The 20,129-nt window shown below is 49.3% G+C and overlaps 1 protein-coding gene across 1 annotated transcript; it reads right to left on the bottom strand.

The window, feature by feature from the left end:
* Window positions 1–543: 543 nt before the first annotated feature.
* On the bottom strand, window positions 544–19,349 carry LOC144496915 (torsin-4A-A-like). Its single transcript, XM_078217532.1, has 2 exons — window positions 19,140–19,349; window positions 544–2,569 (listed from the first exon to the last, which is right to left on the bottom strand). Exon 2 carries the CDS (start codon window positions 2,511–2,513, stop codon window positions 1,281–1,283), a length of 1,233 nt encoding a protein of 410 aa, XP_078073658.1. The 5' UTR covers window positions 2,514–2,569; window positions 19,140–19,349; the 3' UTR covers window positions 544–1,280.
* Between the last annotated feature and the right edge of the window lie 780 nt (window positions 19,350–20,129).

Here is a 20,129-nt window from a genome sequence, read left to right as displayed (position 1 = left end):
AGAACTCGCTTGGCCCACCATTACAGTCCTGAGAGGTTGGGGCGGGCGGGATGTCCATTCATGCTATTTCACACTCCCCCATTCCCTCCACACCTAAACACCTGCTGACGGGGAGTGTGAAATTCAGGCCTCTGGAACTGGGTGGTGTCAGAGATTCAGATAATGACTTTCTAACAGAAGGTGAGGCGATGGCTTTCACTAGATTCGTAATGCAGAGACCCAGCGTAATGCTCCGGGGACCCAGGGTCGAATTCCACCACGGCAGATGGTGAGGTTTGAACTGAGTAGAAATCTGGAATTGAGGAAGACCATGAAACCATTATTGCAAAAACCTACCGAGCTCACTACCGCCCTCTGGAGGATCCAGGCTGACCTAAAAGTGACAACAGACCCACAGCAATGTGGTTGACTCTGAGCTGCCCTTGACTCTGAGTTTGCCCTGGCAAACCACTCCATGCAAGGACAACGGGGGATGGACAATAAATGCTGCCAGCGACACCCATGAATGAATGAAAAAAAACACAAGTTGTGACACTGTAAAATCGTCTTATAAATTTATTTTTGCTGTGTGTGCGTGAGTGTGTGTATGTGTGTGAGAGTGAGTGTGTGTGAGTGTGTGTGTGAGTGAATGAGTGTGTGTGTGAGTGAGTGAGTGTGTGATTGTGAGAGAGTGTGTATGTGTGATTGTGTGTGTGTGATTGTGAGAGTGTGTGATTGTGTGTGTGTGATTGTGAGAGTGTGTGTGATTGTGTGTGAGTGTGTGATTGTGAGAGTGTGTGTGAGTGTGTGTGTGTGATTGTGTGTGTGTGATTGTGAGTGTGTGTGTGTGTGAGTGTGTGATTGTGAGAGTGTGTGTGTGTGTATGAGTGTGTGATTATGAGTGTGTGATTGTGAGAGTGTGATTGTGAGAGTGTGTGTGATTGTGAGAGTGTGTGTGAGTGTGTGATTGTGAGTGTGTGTGTGTGTGATTGTGTGAGTGTGTGTGATTGTGTGTGTGTGATTGTGTGTGTGTGATTGTGTGAGTGTGTGTGATTGTGAGTGTGTGTGTGTGTGATTGTGTGAGTGTGTGTGATTGTGTGTGTGTGTGAGTGTGTGTGATTGTGTGTGTGTGTGAGTGTGTGTGATTGTGTGAGATTGTGTGTGTAGGTGTGTTGGGGAATTTCTGAGATAATGTCACTTGAAGTCCAAAGGGCAGAAGAAATGAAGGGATGAGTAAGATTGGAAAAGACAAGGTGATGCCCGCCTCGTGTGGTGTTCTCCTCGACCCGCACTCGGTGGGTTCAGGAATGAATGAGGGAGTGGTCGAGTATGGAAATGACCTGGCCTGAATACATTCCATGGTGTTTGTGGCCTGGGGTGACCATTTCATTCTCCAGATCTTCCAGTCGCTTCTGCTGAGTGAATTTTCTGACCATGGAGGGGACGCGTTTGCAGCCTTGCTGAGCGTACAGCTTCTTCCTGGCGCGGTAGTAGTTCATGGTGTTGGCCATCGTCTCCAGCTGCTGCTGGCTGGGGTAGAGACCCTTCCAGTCCATCAGCTGGTACAAGCACTGCAGCACGTGGGCCCGCTCCAGCGGGCAGAGCGGGATGATCTCCGGCACCCGCCACACGGGGTGCCGCTGGCTGAACTGCTGCGCCAGCTCCCGGCTGAGCCGGGCCACACGGTGGGTGGCCCGCTGGGCCGGTCTGCAGCTGCGGATGGACTGCATGATCCAGTCGTGGCCCACCTTGCTGACGAAGATGTAGACGGCGCTGGGGTGCTCGGTGTGCAGGAGGCGCCTTACAAAGCTCAGGAGCCCGGCCGATGCCAGCTCCATCTCATCGAAGAGGAGAACCGGGATGCGCTGGGCGCGCCGGGCTTCGGAGAAGACTGCCGAGATCCGGGCGGCCAGGTCGGAGTGCCATCCGGAACGTCCTGCCAACTGCTGGTACCTGACGGAGTGCTGGAGGACCATCCCCGGCCCCAGTTGGAATTTGAAGTGCTTGGCGATCAGTCTCCCCAAATAGCTCTTCCCAACGCCGGCCGGGCCATTGATGGACAGGAACAGCGGCTTGTCGTGCACGTAGGTGGCAAGGTAATCCCTCAGCAGCTTGGTGAGCTTGTTCAGCGCCAACGTCTGCCCAAGGAGCTCCCGGTGCACGGTCTTCTCCAGCTGGTCAACGTCATAGAGCAGGAGGTGGTCGTCCAGGTTCTCATAGGCGTTGTAGACCTGGAGGCCCACAATCAGGCAGAACAGGAGCAGCAGGTAGATGGCTTTGGTGTCCGTGTCAATCGACCACCCCAACTTGCCGTGGAGGGCAGGGGCCTTCCTCCTGCCGTGCAGCTTCCTGCCGGTGCCCCGTCTCCTGACCGGAGGGTGGCGACTGGCGGCCATCACACAGCCAATGGTCAGGCGGGCCGGCGGCGCCTTGCGGATGCATTTGCCCCGCAGCATCCGATTGGCTAACTGCACCTTGACCGTGGCGCGAAGCAGTCGGTGCTGAGGGGCGGCTTTGGTCTTCGGTTCCTCCATCCTGCGCGCTCCCCCTCCCTGACGGTGAGGACAAACGTCTTTGGCCAAGTCTAGATCTGTGTTTGGGGGTTGGTTTGGTTCGGGCGGGCAAGGGAGGGGAGGTTTCGGAAGAGGTGGGAAAGAGGGAGGGAGGCCAGAGTTTGGTGGGGGAAGGGGGGGATAAAGAGGAGGAATGAAGAGAGAGTTAACAAGACGGGTTATTTAACTGGACGTATGAGGATGAGAATACATAAGAATATAAAGAAACGGGAGTTGGGCATCCAGCCCACTGGGCCTGCTCTACCTTTCAATAGAACCATTGCTGATCTTCAACTCAACTCGAAGTCCCTTGAGTTCCCTGGCTCCCAAGTCTGAGTCTTGAATATACTCAATGATGGAAGATCCAAGACCTTTGAGAGAAGACATTTCTCCACACCTCAGGCCTAAGTGGCCACCCTCTCATCCTGAATTCATAGTCCCTCGGTCTAGACTTTCCAGTGGATGAGGGAGGGCGGGAGGATTGAACAACCTCTCAGTATCTACCCTGTCAAGCCCTGTAACAATTTTAGACTTTTCAATGAGATCAGATCTCATCCTTCTAAACTCAAGAGTGACGGGGCCCATTCTATGCACTCTCTGCTCTCATTACAGCCCCTTCACCATCATTCACTGAGTGAGCCTTTGATGGACCCTGTCTAAGGCAAATCTATCCTTCCTTTGGAGAGGAGACCAAACCTGCACACTCATCCAGGTAAGATCTCATCTGTATAACTGCAGCAAGACTTCCTTATCTTATACTTCTATATCCTCATGATAAAGACTAAATACCCTTTGTCTTCCTGATTGTTTTATCTAGGCCACAATCTTCTGAGGCCTCCCCTCCTGCCACCAGAGGTCTGGAGGGCAGTGGGGCATGGGAAAGGCAGAGAGTGGGGTGTGGGGTAGGGTGGCTTGGGGGCAGGGGAATTGGTAGTGGGGGGAGCTGGAATGGAATCTGTAGCTAGTGGTGTTCCGCGGGGATCAGTGCTGGGGCCTCTGTTGTTTGTAGTATATATAAATGACCTGGAGGAAAATGTAGGGGGTCTGATTAATAAGTTTGCGGATGACACGAATATAGGCGGAGTTGCTGATAGTGCCGGGGATTGTCAGAGAATACAACAAGATATAGATAGATTGGAGACTTGGGCACAGAAATGGCAGAAGGAGTTGAACCCAGACAAATGCGAGGTGATGCATTTTGGAGGATCAAATTTCGGTGTAAATTATACTGTAAATGGCAGATCCCTGAGGAACATTAACGTAGTAAGAAGTTTAACAACACCAGGTTAAAGTCCAACAGGTTTATTTGGTAGCAAAAGCCACACAAGCTTTCGAGGCTCTAAGCCCCTTCTTCAGGTGAGTGGGAATTCTGTTCACAAACAGAACTTATAAAGACACAGACTCAATTTACATGAATAATGGTTGGAATGCGAATACTTACAACTAATCCAGTCTTTAAGAAACAAAACAATGGGAGTGGAGAGAGCATCAAGACAGGCTAAAAAGATGTGTATTGTCTCCAGACAAGACAGCCAGTGAAACTCTGCAGGTCCACGCAACTGTGGGAGTTACAAATAGTGTGACATAAACCCAATATCCCGGTTGAGGCCGTCCTTGTGTGTGCGGAACTTGGCTATCAGTTTCTGCTCAGCGACTCTGCGCTGTCGTGTGTCGCGAAGGCCGCCTTGGAGAACGCTTACCCGAATATCAGAGGCCGAATGCCCGTGACCGCTGAAGTGCTCCCCAACAGGAAGAGAACAGTCTTGCCTGGTGATTGTCGAGCGGTGTTCATTCATCCGTTGTCGCAGCGTCTGCATAGTTTCCCCAATGTACCATGCCTCGGGACATCCTTTCTTGCAGCGTATCAGGTGGACAACGTTGGCCGAGTTGCAAGAGTATGTACCGTGTACCTGGTGGATGGTGTTCTCACGTGAGATGATGGCATCTGTGTCGATGATCCGGCACGTCTTGCAGAGGTTGCTGTGGCAGGGTTGTGTGGTGTCATGGTCACTGTTCTCCTGAAGGCTGGGTAGTTTGCTGCGGACAATGGTCTGTTTGAGGTTGTGCGGTTGTTTGAAGGCAAGAAGTGGGGGTGTGGGGATGGCCTTGGCGAGATGTTCGTCTTCATCAATGACATGTTGAAGGCTCCGGAGGAGATGCCATAGCTTCTCCGCTCCGGGGAAGTACTGGACAACGAAGGGTACTCTGTCCACTGTGTCCCGTGTTTGTCTTCTGAGGAGGTCGGTGCGGTTTTTCACTGTGGCGCGTTGGAACTGTTGATCAATGAGTCTAGCGCCATATCCTGTTCTTATGAGGGCATCTTTCAGCGTCTGGAGGTGTCTGTTGCGATCCTCCTCATCCGAGCAGCTCCTGTGTATACGGAGGGCTTGTCCGTAGGGGATGGCTTCTTTAACATGTTTAGGGTGGAAGCTGGAGAAGTGGAGCATCGTGAGGTTATCCGTGGGCTTGCGGTACAGTGAGGTGCTGAGGTGACCGTCCTTAATGGAGATGCGCGTGTCCAAGAATGCAACCGATTCCGGAGAGTAGTCTATGGTGAGCCTGATGGTGGGATGGAACTTGTTGATGTCATCATAGAGTTGTTTCAGTGATTGTTCACCATGAGCCCAAAGGAAGAAAATGTCATCGATGTATCTAGTGTATAGCATCGGTTGAAGGTCCCGTGCGGTGAAGAAGTCTTGTTCGAACCTGTGCATGAAGATGTTGGCATATTGAGGTGCAAATTTGGTCCCCATGGCTGTTCCGTGTGTCTGGATGAAGAACTGGTTGTTGAAGGTGAAGATATTGTGGTCCAGGATGAAGCGGATGAGATGTAAAATTGCATCTGGAAACTGGCAGTTGTTGGCGCTGAGCACTGAGGCCGTTGCAGCAATGCCATCGTCATGGGGGATGCTGGTGTAGAGTGCCGAGACATCCATTGTGACGAGGAGCGCTCCTGGTTCAACTGCTCCATGTGTGCCGAGTTTCTTTTTAGCCTGTCTTGATGCTCTCTCCACTCCCATTGTTTTGTTTCTTAAAGACTGGATTAGTTGTAAGTATTCGCATTCCAACCATTATTCATGTAAATTGAGTCTGTGTCTTTATAAGTTCTGTTTGTGAACAGAATTCCCACTCACCTGAAGAAGGGGCTTAGAGCCTCGAAAGCTTGTGTGGCTTTTGCTACCAAATAAACCTGTTGGACTTTAACCTGGTGTTGTTAAACTTCTTACTGTGTTTACCCCAGTCCAACGCCGGCATCTCCACATCATGACGAACATTAACGTACAGAGGGATCTGGGCGTGCAGGTCCACAGTTCCCTAAAAGTGGCAACACAGGTGGCCAAGGTGATTAAGAAGGCATATGACATGCTTACCTTCATCAGCTGGGACACTGAGTACAAGAGTTGAGAAATAGTTGCAGCTATATAAAACTTTGGTTAGGCTGCATTTGGAGTATTGCGTGCAGTTCTGGTCGTCACACTACCAGAAGGATGTGGAAACTTTGGAGAGAGTGCAAGGAAGGTTCACCAGGATGTTGTCTGGTCTCGAGGGTGTTGGCTAAGAGGAGAGGTTGAATAAACGAGGATTGTTTTCACTGGGAAGGCGGAGGCTGAGGGTGAGACCTGATAGAGGTCTACAAAATTATGAGTCAGAGACAGAGTGGATAGTCAGATGCTTTTTCCTCGGGTGAAAGGGTCAATTGCAAGGGGGCACAGGTGAAAGGGGAAAGTTTAAGGGAGATGTGCAGGGAAGTTTTTCATGCAGAGAGTGGTGGGTGCCTGGAACGCGCTGCCAGAGGAGGCGGTGGAAGCAGGCACATTAACAACATTTAAGAGGCATCTGGATGGGTGCATGAATAGGGAGGGAATAGAGGGATACGGACCGAGTAAGCGCAGAAGGTTTTTTTTAGTTTAGTTGGGGTATTATGATCGGCACGGGCTTGGCGGGCCGAAGGGCCTGTTTTTGTGCTGTACTTTTTTCTGTTCTTTGTTCTTTGGAACATCAGGTTGCTATTCTTACCCCTGCCCATCGATCGTCTACTCAAAACACATCCCACAGATTGGGAATTTGCATCAAGGGCACAGGAGATGTAGTGGCGTGGCTGGGCTAGTAATCCAGATACCGCAGCAATGTTCTGCGGACCCAGGTTTGAATCCCACCATCTCAGATGGTGAAATCTGAACACAATAATCAAAAAATTTGGGATTAAAAGTCTGATGATGACCATGAAATCATTGTCAACTGTCATAAAAACCAATCTGGTTCGCTGTGCGGCACGGTGGCACAGTGGTTAGCACTGCTGCCTCACAGCGCCAGGGACCTGAGTTCAATTCCGGGCTTGGGTCACTGTCTGTGCAGAGTTTGCACATTCTCCCTGTGTCTGCGTGGGTTTCCTCCGAGCGCTCCGGCTTCCTCCCACAGTCCGAAAGACGTGCTGGTTAGGTGCATTGGCCATGCTAAATTCTCCCTCAGTATACGAACAGGAGTGTGGCGACTAGGGGATTTTCACAGTAACTTCATTGCAGTGTTAATATAAGCCTACTTGTGACACTAATAAAAATAAATAATATCCCTTTCGGGAAGGAAATCTGCCATCCTTACCTGATCTGGCCTACATGTGACTCCAGATCCACAGCAATGTGACTGCGTTTTTAAAAATTCATTTTTGGGACATGGATGTTGCTGCCTGGCCAACATTTATTGCCCATCCCTAGTTGCCTTTGGAGGACAGTTGAGAGTCAACCACATTGCTGTGGCTCTAGAGTCACATGTAGGCCAGACCAGGTAAGGACAGCAGATTTCCTTCCCTAAAGGATATTAGTTTTTCTGACAATCGACAATGTTTTCATAGTCATCATTAGATTCTTAATTCCAGATCCTTTTTATTGAATTTAAATTCCACCATCTGCTGTGGTGGGATTCGAACCCAGGTCCCCAGAACATTAGCTGAGCTGCTGGATTAATAGTCTAGCGATAATACCACTTGGCCATCGCCTTCCCTCAAATGTGCCCTGAAGGGCAATCAGAGATGGGAGATAAATGCTGGCCCAGCCAGCATCCCATGAAAGAATTAAATAAGTGCCCACGCCTCGGAGGAAAGTCTTTGGGTTTTGGTCATGGAATCGAGGAATTGCTGTGGGTATGGGGTGGTTGGGGCAAAGCGACGGCTGACTGTTTCCGCCACATGTATCTTTTGGACTGGCAGGAATTTCTATCCGGCCTCTTTCCTCATGATTGGTTGCCATCAGCATCCTGGCATCAGGCCTTCTCTAAGCACATAAGGGATGGGCAATTAATGTTGGCCTAGCCAGTGACGCCCACATCCTGTGAGTGAATCATAATAAAAATTGCACTAATGCTCCCTGCTTGCTGATGCTTGGCTCTGGTAAAGGTGAAACTGGTTTTTTGCAAAGGGCCAACTCTCCACTTGTCCCTCCTCCATCATCAGAGCATTATTTGGAATGGGAAGAAGCCCATCCGACCTTTTCCAACAGTCAGTCAGATCATGCATGAACTGCTTGCATAGAATCCCTACAGTGCAGAGGGAGGCCATTCGGCCCATCGCGTCTGCACTGACCACAATCCCACCCAGGCCCTATCCCCATAACCCCGTGCATTTACCCGAGCTAATTCTCCTGACACTAAGGGGCAATTTAGCGTGGCCAATCCACCTAACCCGCACATCTTTACATCTCTTGGACTGTGGGAGGAAATTGGAACACCCGGAGGAAACCCACGCAGACACGGAGAGAACGTTCAAACTCCACATAGACAGTGATCCGAGGCCAGAATTGAACCCAGGTCCCTGGCGCGTGAAGCAACAGTGCTAGCCACTGTGCTGCCCCAAAATTCTGTCCAAAGGCTTACATTAACACTGTAATGAAGTTACTGTGAAAATCCCCTAGTTGCCACACTCCGGCGCCTGTTCATACACTGAGGGAGAATTTACCATGGCCAATCCACCCAACCAGCATGTTGTTTGGATTATGGGAGGAAACCGGAGCACCCGAAGGAAACCCACGCAGACACAGGGAGAATGTGCAGACGCCGCACAGGCAGTGATCCAAGCCAGGAGTCGAACCCAGGTCCCTGCTGCTGTGAGGCAGCAGTGCTAACCATTGAGCCACCATGCCATCCTGGTGGCTCCATATCTCCTGTTAATCTTCACACATTCTTTACAGTGCAGAAGGGAGCCATTTGGCCCAACGTGTCTGCACTGGCTCTCTGAAAGAGCATTCTACCTTGTCTCACTCCCCTGCCTTTTCCCTGTAACCTTGCACATTCTCTCTTTTTAGATCCAATCCAATTCCTTTTCCAATGCCTGGATCAAACCCTCCTCCACCACCCTCTCAGGAAGCTCGTACCAGACTCCAATCACATTCTAGGTGAAATAAAACTTCCTCCCTTCACTTTTACTCCTTTTGCCCATTATTTTGAATCTGTGCCCTCTAGTTCTTGATGCTCTCTTGAGTTGGGAACAGTTCCTCACTCTTTATCCTGTCCACACCCCTCATGATCTTGAATCCCTCGATCAAGGCTCCTCTCAGCCTTCTTTTCTCCAAGGAAAACAGTCCCAACCTCTTCAATCTATCTTCACAGCTCCAGTTCTGTATCCCTGGAATCCTTCTTGTGAATCTCCTCTGTACTTTCTCCAATGCCTTCACATCCTTCCTCAGTACGGTGCCCAGAATTGGATGCAGTGCTGCAGATGAGGCCTAACTCGTGTCTCATACAAGTTCAGCATGAACTCTTGTAGCCAATGCCCTTATTAATAAAGCCAAAGGTTCCAAGGGCAGCACGGCAGCACAGTGGTCAGCACTGCTGCCTCACCTCACAGCACCAGGGACCTGAGTTCAATTCCAGGCTTGGGTCACTGTCTGTGTGGAGTCTGCACGTTCTCCCCGTGTCTGCGTGGGTTCCTCCGGGTGCTCCGGTTTCCTCCCACAGTCCAAAAGCTGTACGGGCTAGGTGCATCAGCCATGCTAAATTCTCCCTCAGTGTACCCGAACACGCACCGAAGTGAGGCGACTGGGGGATTTTCACAGTAACTTCATTGCAGTGTTAACATAATCCTACTTATGGCACTAACAGATAAACTTTATATGCTTTATTAACTGCTCTCTCAACATGCTCTGTCACCTTCAGCGATTGATGTACATTTAGAGCTTTGTTATTGCACCTCCTTCATAGAGGAATCATAGAATTCCGACAGTGCAGAAGGAGGCCATTCGGTCCATTGAGTCTGCACCAACAACAATCCCAACCAGGCCCTATTCCTGTAACCCCGCTTATTTACCCTGCTAATCCCTCTAACCTACAGATCCCAGCACACTGAGGGGCAATTTCACATGGCCAATCAACCTGACCTACTCATCTTTGAAGTGTGGGAGGAAACCGGAACACCCGGAGAAAACCCACGCAGATACGGGGAGAACGTGCAAACTCCACACAGACAATGATCCAAGCCGGGAATCAAACCCAGGTCCCTGGAGCTGTGAGGCAGCGGTGCTAACCACTGTGCCACTGTGTCGCACACTCCTTCCCAATGAAAAATCTACCGTTCTCAATCCTGAAAGCTCCAATACTCCCCCGGCATCCACAAGCTTGCTGACTAACAGAGTTTGTGATCTCCACGACCCTTTGTGCGATGCAGTTCTTCCTGACATTTACCCCTGAGTAGCCATTGAAATGGCTTGGCACTATTTTTAAGATCGTGTCCCCCTCATTCTCGACTTTCCTGCACCCCACCCCAATCATGGGAAATGGCTTTCATTGAAACACAGAATCCTTACAGTGCAGAAGGAGGCCATTCAGCCCATCAAGTCTGCACTGACCACAATCCCACCCAGGCCCTATCCTCAGAACACCTCATATTTACCCTGCTAATCCCCCTGATACTAGGGTCAATTTAGCACGGCCAATCAACCTAACCCACACATCTTTGGACTGTGGGAGGAAACCGGAGCACCCGGAGGAAACCCACGCAGACACGGGGAGAATGTGCAAACTCCACACAGACGGTGACCCAATCAACCTGACCTACTCATCTTTGAAGTGTGGGAGGAAACCGGAACACCCGGAGAAAACCCATGCAGATACGTGGAGAACGTGCAAACTCCACACAGACAATGATCCAAGACGGGAATCAAACCCAGGTCCCTGAAGCTGTGAGGCAGCGGTGCTAACCACTGTGCCACCGTGTCGCACAGTCTTTCCCAAACTCCACACAGACGGTGACCCAAGGCCGGAATTGAACCCGGATCCCTGGCGCTGTGAGGCAGCAGTGCTAACCACTGTGCCACCGTGCCGCTTTCTTTGAAACCACTTTACTGAATCCCCGTCAAACACCTCAGCCAGACAACTCCCCCCTCAATCTTCAAAATGCCAGCAAATCTCTGGAACCTATCCTCAGAATTGAACACTTTAACAGCCTCCCTGTATTCTTCAAACTTTCCCAAATTCCACATTCCATCTTGCTTCCCCCATCCAATCATGTTCAACATCCTGATTTCCCTACCCTTGGAATTTTAGAAACCTTGCTGCCTCTGGACTTAGGATGTGGAGATGCCGGCATTGGACTGGGGTAAACACAGTGAGAAGTTTAACAACACCAGGTTAAAGTCCAGGTTAAATAAACCTGTTGGACTTTAACCTGGTGTTGTTAAACTGCTTACTCCGGACTCAGGAGTCAGGGTGGACGTTTTGATAATGGCAACTGCCAGCGTATACATGGCAACCTAACTGTCAGCCAAGGGTCAACACTCATGGGCGGCGCGGTGGCACAGTGGTTAGTACTGCTGCCTCACAGCGCCAGGGACCCAGGTTCGATTCCAGACTTGGGTGACTGTGGGTGTGGAGTTTGCATGTTATCCCCATGTCTGCATGGGTTTCCTCCGGGTGCTCCAGTTTCCTCCCACAGTCCGAAAGATGTGCAGGTTAGGTGGATTGGCCATGCTAAATTCTCCCTCAGTGTCCCAAGATGTACAGGTTAGGTGGATTGGCCATGGTAAACTGCCCCTTAGTGTCCAAAAATGTGTGGGTTAGGTAGATTGGCCATGGTGAATATACGGGGTACGGAGAAAGGGTGGGGGGGGGGGGGGGGGGGACATGTCTGGGTGGGTTGCTCTTTCGGAGAGTCGGTACAGACCTGATGGGTCAAATGGCCTCTTTGTGCACTGTAGGGATTCTATGGTTCTCGGACTCTGATTCATGATTGTCGTTGGTTCAAATCCTACACCAGAGATTTGAGTGTAGAATCTGTGCCCACATTCCCAGTGTCCAGAGGGAGTGATGCACCATCAGAAGTTGCCCTCTCCTGGGTGAAAGGTTAAACTGAGGTTCCAATGTACTCTCGGTGCTGGATGGAAGCCATCCAATGGCCACCATTTTGAATAGGAGCAGGGGAGTTCCCCCAGTGGGCTGTAGGACCAATATCTATTCCTCAAGAAGCTTGACACCATCTCGGACAAAGCCCACTTGATTGGCACCCCATCTACGAACATTCACTCCCGCACCAGCGATGCACAGTGGCAGCCGTCTGTTCCATCTCCAAGATGCACTGCAGGAACTCACCAAGGCTCCTTTGGCAGCACCTTCCAAACCCACGACGGCTAACATCTAGAAGGACAAGGGCAGCAGATACCTGGAAACACCACCACCTAGAAGTTATAGAACCATGGAATCCTAGAGTGCAGAAGGAGGCCATTCGACCCATTGAGACTGCAACGACCAGAATCCCACCCAAGCCTTATCCCCATTTACAATTGGGGGAGAGGTAATTATGATGCGACTAGGCAAGAATTAGGGGGCATAAGATGGGAACAGAAACTGTCAGGGAAAGGCACTAATGAAACCGGAGGCAAGGGATGAGATTGCAGAGCCTTTGGCTTTGATCTTTGGGTCCTCACTGTCCACGGGGATAGTGCCAGAGGACTGGAGAGTGGCGAATGTTGTTCCTCTGTTTAAGAAAGGGAATAGAAATGACCCTGGTAATTATAGACAGGTTAGTCTTACTTCGGTGGTTGGTAAATTGATGGAAAAGGTCCTTAGGGGTGGGATTTACGACCATTTAGACAGATGCGGATTAATCCGGGATAGTCAACATGGATTCGTGAAGGGCAAGTCGTGCCTCACAAATTTGATAGAATTTTTTGAGGAGGTAACTAAGTGTGTTGATGAAGGTAGGGCAGTTGATGTCATATACATGGATTTTAGTAAGGCGTTTGATAAGGTTCCCCATGGTCGGCTTATGATGAAAGTGAGGATGTGTGGGATAGAGGGAAAGTTGGTTGATTGGATAGGTAACTGGCTATCTGATCGAAGTCATGATGTGGAGATGCCGGCGTTGGACTGGGGTGAACACGGTAAGAAGTCTCACAACACCAGGTTAAAGTCCAACAGGTTTATTTGGTAGCAAATACCATAAGCTTTTGGAGCACTGCTCCTTCGTGAAGAAGGAGCAGTGCTCCGAAAGCTTATGGTATTTGCTACCAAATAAACCTGTTGGACTTTAACCTGGTGTTGTGAGACTTCTTATCTGATCGAAGACAGAGGGTGGTGGTGGATGGAAAATTTTCGGACTGGAGGCAGGTTGCTAGCGGAGTGCCACAGGGATCAGTGCTTGGTCCTCTGCTCTTTGTGATTTTTATTAATGACTTAGAGGAGGGGGCTGAAGGGTGGATCAGTAAATTTGCTGATGACACCGAGATTGGTGGAGTAGTGGATGAGGTGGAGGGCTGTTGTATGCTGCAAAGAGACATAGATAGGATGCAAAGCTGGGCTGAAAAATGGCAAATGGAGTTTAACCCTGATAAATGTGAGGTGATTCATTTTGGTAAGACTAATTTAAATGTGGATTACAGGGTCAAAGGTAGGGTTCTGAAGACTGTGGAGGAACAGAGAGATCTTGGGGTCCATATACACAGATCTCTAAAGGTTGCCACTCAAGTGGATCGATCTGTGAAGAAGGCCTATAGTGTGTTAGCTTTTATTAACAGGGGGTTGGAGTTTAAGAGCCGGGGGGTTATGCTGCAACTGTACAGGACCTTGGTGAGACCACATTTGGAATATTGTGTGCAGTTCTGGTCACCTCACTATAAGAAGGATGTGGAAGCGCTGGAAAGAGTGCAGAGGAGATTTACCAGGATGCTGCCTGGTTTGGAGGGTAGGTCTTATGAGGAAAGGTTGAGGGAGCTAGGGCTGTTCTCTCTGGAGCGGAGGAGGTTGAGGGGAGACTTAATAGAGGTCTATAAAATGATGAAGGGGATAGATAGAGTGAACGTTCAAAGACTATTTCCTCGGGTGGATGGAGCTATTACAAGGGGGCATAACTATAGGGTTCGTGGTGGGAGATATATAGAACATAGAACATTACAGCGCAGAACAGGCCCTTCGGCCCACGATGTTGCACCGACCAGTTAAAAAAAAACTGTGACCCTCCAACCTAAACCAATTTCTTTTCGTCCATGAACCTATCTACGGATCTCTTAAACGCCCCCAAACTAGGCGCATTTACTACTGATGCTGGCAGGGCATTCCAATCCCTCACCACCCTCTGGGTAAAGAACCTACCCCTGACATCGGTTCTATAACTACCCCCCCTCAATTTAAAGCCATGCCCCCTCGTGCTGGATTTCTCCATCAGAGGAAAAAGGCTATCACTATCCACCCTATCTAAACCTCTAATCATCTTATATGTTTCAATAAGATCCCCTCTTAGCCGCCGCCTTTCCAGCGAAAACAATCCCAAATCCCTCAGCCTCTCCTCATAGGATCTCCCCTCCATACCAGGCAACATCCTGGTAAACCTCCTCTGCACCCTCTCCAAAGCCTCCACATCCTTCCTGTAATGTGGGGACCAGAACTGCACACAGTACTCCAAGTGCGGCCGCACCAGAGTTGTGTACAGTTGCAACATAACGCTACGACTCCTAAATTCAATCCCCCTACCAATAAACGCCAAGACACCATATGCCTTCTTAACAACCTTATCTACTTGATTCCCAACTTTCAGGGATCTATGCACACATACACCTAGATCCCTCTGCTCCTCCACACTATTCAAAGTCCTCCCGTTAGCCCTATACTCAACACATCTGTTATTCCTACCAAAGTGAATTACCTCACACTTCTCCGCATTAAACTCCATCCGCCACCTCTCGGCCCAACTTTGCAACCTGTCTAAGTCTTCCTGCAAACTACGACACCCTTCCTCACTGTCTACCACACCACCGACTTTGGTGTCATCAGCAAATTTGCTAATCCACCCAACTATACCCTCATCCAGATCATTAATAAATATTACAAACAGCAGTGGCCCCAAAACAGATCCCTGAGGTACACCACTTGTAACCGCACTCCATGATGAATATTTACCATCAACCACCACCCTCTGTTTCCTATCCGCTAGCCAATTCCTGATCCAATTTCCTAGATCACCCCCAATCCCATACATCTGCATTTTCTGCAGAAGCCTACCATGGTGAACCTTATCAAACGCCTTACTAAAATCCATATATACCACGTCCACTGCCTTGCCCCCATCCACCTCCTTGGTCACTTTCTCAAAAAACTCAATAAGGTTAGTAAGGCACGACCTACCTGCCACAAAACCATGCTGACTATCACCTATCAATTCATTACTCTCCAAATAACTATAAATCCTATCCCTTATAATTTTTTCCAACATCTTGCCGACAACAGAAGTGAGACTCACCGGTCTATAATTCCCGGGGAAGTCTCTGTTCCCCTTCTTAAACAATGGGACAACATTCGCTAACCTCCAATCTTCTGGTACTATACCAGAGGCCAACGACGACCTGAAGATCAGAGCCAGAGGCTCTGCAATCACTTCTCTTGCCTCCCAGAGAATCCTTGGATAAATCCCATCCGGACCAGGGGATTTATCTATTTTCAGACCCTCCAGAATATCCTGCACATCCTCCTTATCAACTGTAATACTGTCTATTCTACTCCCTTGCAACCCAGTGTCCTCCTCAGCTATATTCATGTCCCCTTGCGTGAACACCGAAGAGAAATATTGGTTCAATGCTTCACCAATCTCCTCCGGTTCCACACATAACTTCCCTCTGCCATCTATAACTGGCCCTAAACTTGCCCTAACCAACCTTCTGTTCTTGACATACCTATAGAACGCCTTAGGATTCTCTTTAACCCTATCCGCCAAAGTCTTCTCATGTCCCCTTTTAGCCCTTCTAAGCTCGCTCTTCAACTCCCTCTTAGCCAATCTAAAGCTTTCTAGTGCACTACCCGAGTGCTCACGTCTCATCCGAACATAAGCCTCCTTTTTCTTTTTAACCAACAAAGAAACTTTTTTGGTGCACCACGGTTCCCTAGCCCTACCAATTCCTCCTTGCCTGACAGGGACATACCTATCACAGACTCGCAGTAGCTGCTCCTTGAAAAAACTCCACATGTCGGACGTTCCCAGTCCCTGTAATCTCCTAGTCCAACCTATGTTTCCTAATTCTCTCCTAATAGCCTCATAATTACCCTTCCCCCAGCTAAAACCACTGGCCCGAGGTTCATGCCTATCCCTTTCCATCACTAAGGTGAACGTAACCGAATTGTGGTCACTATCACCAAAATGCACACCAACTTCCAAGTCTAGCACCTGGTCTGGCTCATTTCCCAGCACCAGATCCAATATAGCCTCACCTCTAGTTGGCCTGTCTACATACTGAGTCAAAAAACCTTCCTGCACGCTTTGAACAAAAACTGACCCCTCTAACGAGCTAGAGCTATAACAATTCCAGTCAATATTAGTCAAGTTAAAATCCCCCATAACAATTGCCCTATTACTTTCACTCCTAAGCAGGATTGACTCCGCAATCCTTTCCTCAACCTCTCTAGAACTTTTAGGAGGTCTATAAAAGACTCCCAACAGGGTGACCTCTCCTCTCCTATTTCTAATCTCCGCCCATACTACCTCAACAGATAAGTCCTCATCAAACCTCCTCTCTGACACTGTGATACAATCTCTGACCAATAATGCTACCCCTCCCCCTCTTCTACCTCCTTCCCTACTTCGACTAAAACATTTGAACCCCGGGACCTGCAGCATCCATTCCTGCCCCTGCTCTATCCATGTCTCTGAAATAGCCACAACATCGAAGTCCCAGGTACTGATCCACGCTGCAAGTTCACCCACTTTATTGCGAATACTCCTGGCATTGAAGTATACACATTTCAAACCCTGCTCCACCCCACCTCTGCAATGCCGTGCATTGCAGTCCCCATCCATGCATCCCTCACTTTCAGCCCCACTACTCAGGATCCCTCCCCCCCGCCGAATCAGTTTAAACCTCCCTGCATGGCCTTAGCAAATTTACCCCCCAGGATATTGGTCCCCTTCTGATTAAGGTGTAGACCATCCTTCTCATAGAGGTCACACCTTCCCCAGTACGAGCCCCAATCGCTTAAGTACCTGAACCCCTCCCTCCTGCACCATCCCCTCAGCCATGAATTCAAACCTTCCCTCTCCCTATTCCTCTCTAAACTATCCCGTGGTACAGGCAAGAGTCCAGAGATAACCACTCTGTCAGTCTTGGCCTTTAGTTTCCACCCCAACTCCATAAATCCCTGCCTAATATCCCCTTCCCCTATCCTCCCTATGTCGTGTGTCCCCACATGTACAATAACTTGTGGTTTATCTCCCTCCCCCCTAAGAGTCCTGAATACCCTGTCAGACACATCCCGGACCCCAGCCCCTGGTAGGCAACACACCAACCCTGAGTCCCTACCTTTAGTTCCGACCCTCCTATCTGTCCCCTTAATTGTGGAGTCCCCAATCACAAGGCCCAGTCTTTTACAGCCCCTAACCACCTGAGCTTTCTCACTCGGCTCACCCCCAGAGATCTGCTCTCTATGCTCAGTTGATTCCTCCTCAACTGTAGCCTCCAGCACCGAAAACCTATTATGGAGGGGAACCGCCCCAGGGGATTGTCTTCCCGATTGCTTCTTACCCCTCCTCCTGGCATTGACCCAAGCCTCATTTCTAGGAGTTACTATTTCTCTATAACTCCTATCAACTTCCACCTCCGCCTCCCGAATTATGCGGAGTTCCTCTACCTCCCCCTCCAGCTCCTTTACACGCTCCTCCAGAAGCTGCAATCTAATGCACTTCTTACAACTAAAATCTCCTGAAACACTACTGGATTTCCTCACCACATACATCCCACAGGAGATGCAGCATACTGCCTGAACTGCCATCCCTGAAGCCATTACCAGCAAGAAAAAAAGAAAACAAAAAACTTCCCCACACTTATAATTAGGTTAGAGGAGGATGGAAGGGTGGGATCCTCTACCAGTGTAGAGGATCGGGTATCTCCTCTGCACCAATTTATAGGGCTAGGGGCCCGAGAGAAAAAAAAAACTACTACTGAGGGGGAACCTCCCAGGTAACTGACTTTTAAAGTTAAAATAAAAACCCTTCCCAGACTCCTTTGCTGCCCATATAGGAAGAATATCAGAGGTAGGTTCTTTACGCAGAGAGTGATTGGGGTGTGGAATGGACTGCCTGCAGTGATAGTGGAGTCAGATACTTTAGGAATATTTAAACGGTTATTGGATAGGCACATGGAGCACACCAGGATGATAGGGAGTGGGATAGCTTGATCTTGGTTTCAGATAAAGCTCGGCACAACATCGTGGGCCGAAAGGCCTGTTCTGTGCTATACTGTTCTATGTTCTATAACCACTGCATTTACCCTAGCTAGTCCCCCTCCAAGCCACTCACCATCCTGACTTAAAAAATGTATCACCGTTCCTTCACCGTCACTGGGTCAAAATCCTGGCATTCTCTCCCTTACAGCACTGTCGGTGTAGCTGCACTGCTAGAACTGCAGTGGTTCACCGTCACCTTCTCAAGGGGTAGTTAGGGATGGGCAATAAATGCGGTGCCCAGCCAGTGCGCCCACATCCCAGGAAACTGTATTCAAAAAAATCATCATGATAAGATGTGCTTGACACTGAAAATTAGAGCCAATTCATAGAATCCCTACAGTGCAGAAGGAGGCCATTTGGCCCATCGGGTCTGCACCGACCACAATCCCACCCAGACCCTATTCCCGTAACCCTACTTATTTAACCTAGCTAGTCCCCCTGACACTATGGGGCAATTTAATACGGCCAATCCACCTAAACTGCACATCCTTGGATTGTGGGAGGAAACCGGAGCACCCGGAGGAAACCCACGCAGACACGAGGAGAATGTGCAGACTCCGCACAGACAGTGACCCAAGCCAGGAATCAAACCTGGATCCCTGGCGCTGTGAGGCAGCGGTGCTAACCACCGTGCCACCGAGCTGCCCTATTGATAATCATGACAATTACCAAAGATATGCTGCTTAGGTTGATTGGCTAAATTGACCCTCATGTCAGGGGATTAGCAGGGTAAATATGTGGAGTGATGGGAATAGGGCTTGGTGGGATTGTGGTCGGTGCAGACTCGATGGGCCGAATGGCCTCTTTCTGCACTGTAGGAGTTTACTGAGCACAAACCACGTCTCCTACATTACAACATGAGAATTCTTCAAAGCTGCGGGACGTTCAAAGTCCTTGAAAGGGAAAGCAGAAACATAAAGATCTCACCTTGAACAGCCTGTGCTGGCGGCCTCTACATAGTCGCCTCTGTCACTGTGCTCCCAAATGGTGCCAAATTGTTCCTGAGCTGTCTTGTCCCTTTGTTACTGCGCTGGGTCATGGGTTTGTGTTGTATCTTGCAGTGCTGTGCCAACTTGTCCGGAATGCTCGTTTGCCTTCAGGGTGGAGCATATCATGTCATCTTGCATAACTTAGGTTTAAGCGTCTTTGCTGCGCTCCTGATAGGAATCTCTGCTTTCTTGCTTACTGCTTGGAAGGGAAATGAGCTGAAATTCGAGAATTAAGGTTCAGAGTGCACAGCAGTGAAACTTCCCCCTCGCTCAGTTATTACCAAGTCACTATAATCGTTTTTTTCAGGAAGTTTATCTCTTCCCCTCCTCTGATCATGTAATTTCCTTTTTTCACAACTGGTTGACTAAGACACGTGTCCCTCAGTTCTCCAGCGAGCCGCTTTCCCCAAGTTCTCTGTCCACAATGTTTTTGATACCTGGTGTTGCTGCTGGCAAATCTTAAACTCTTAAAGGGTGCATATGGGTCATTGAAGCAGGACTGGTGGAGAGAGCTTTAATAAAGCATGCAATATTCTGGGTTTTACTTATTGCAGCATAGAGTATAAGTGTAAGGGGATTTTGCTGAACTTATAAAAGACCTTTGACCTCAAGAGAGAAAATGCTGGAAAATCTCAGCAGGTCTGGCAGCATCTGGCAGGAGAGAAAAGAGCGGACGTTTCGAGTCCAGGTGGACTCAACTTTGACAAAGGGTCATCTGGGCTTGAAACGTCAGCCCTTTTCTCTCCTGCCAGATGCTGCCAGACCTGCTGAGATTTTCCAGCATTTTCTCTTCTGGTTTCAGATTCCAGCATCCGCAGTAATTTGCTTTTAACTAGTTAGACCTCAGCTGGAGCATTGTGTACAGTTCTGGGTGCCACACTATAGGGAGGATGTGAACGCATTGGAGAGAGGGCAGAAGAGGTTTACA

The sequence above is a fragment of the Mustelus asterias genome, chromosome 8 (genome assembly GCF_964213995.1).
Source record: "Mustelus asterias chromosome 8, sMusAst1.hap1.1, whole genome shotgun sequence".
Classification (NCBI taxonomy): domain Eukaryota; kingdom Metazoa; phylum Chordata; class Chondrichthyes; order Carcharhiniformes; family Triakidae; genus Mustelus; species Mustelus asterias.
Note: the sequence above shows the minus strand (reverse complement) of the source record. Positions and strands in the feature narration are given on the sequence as shown.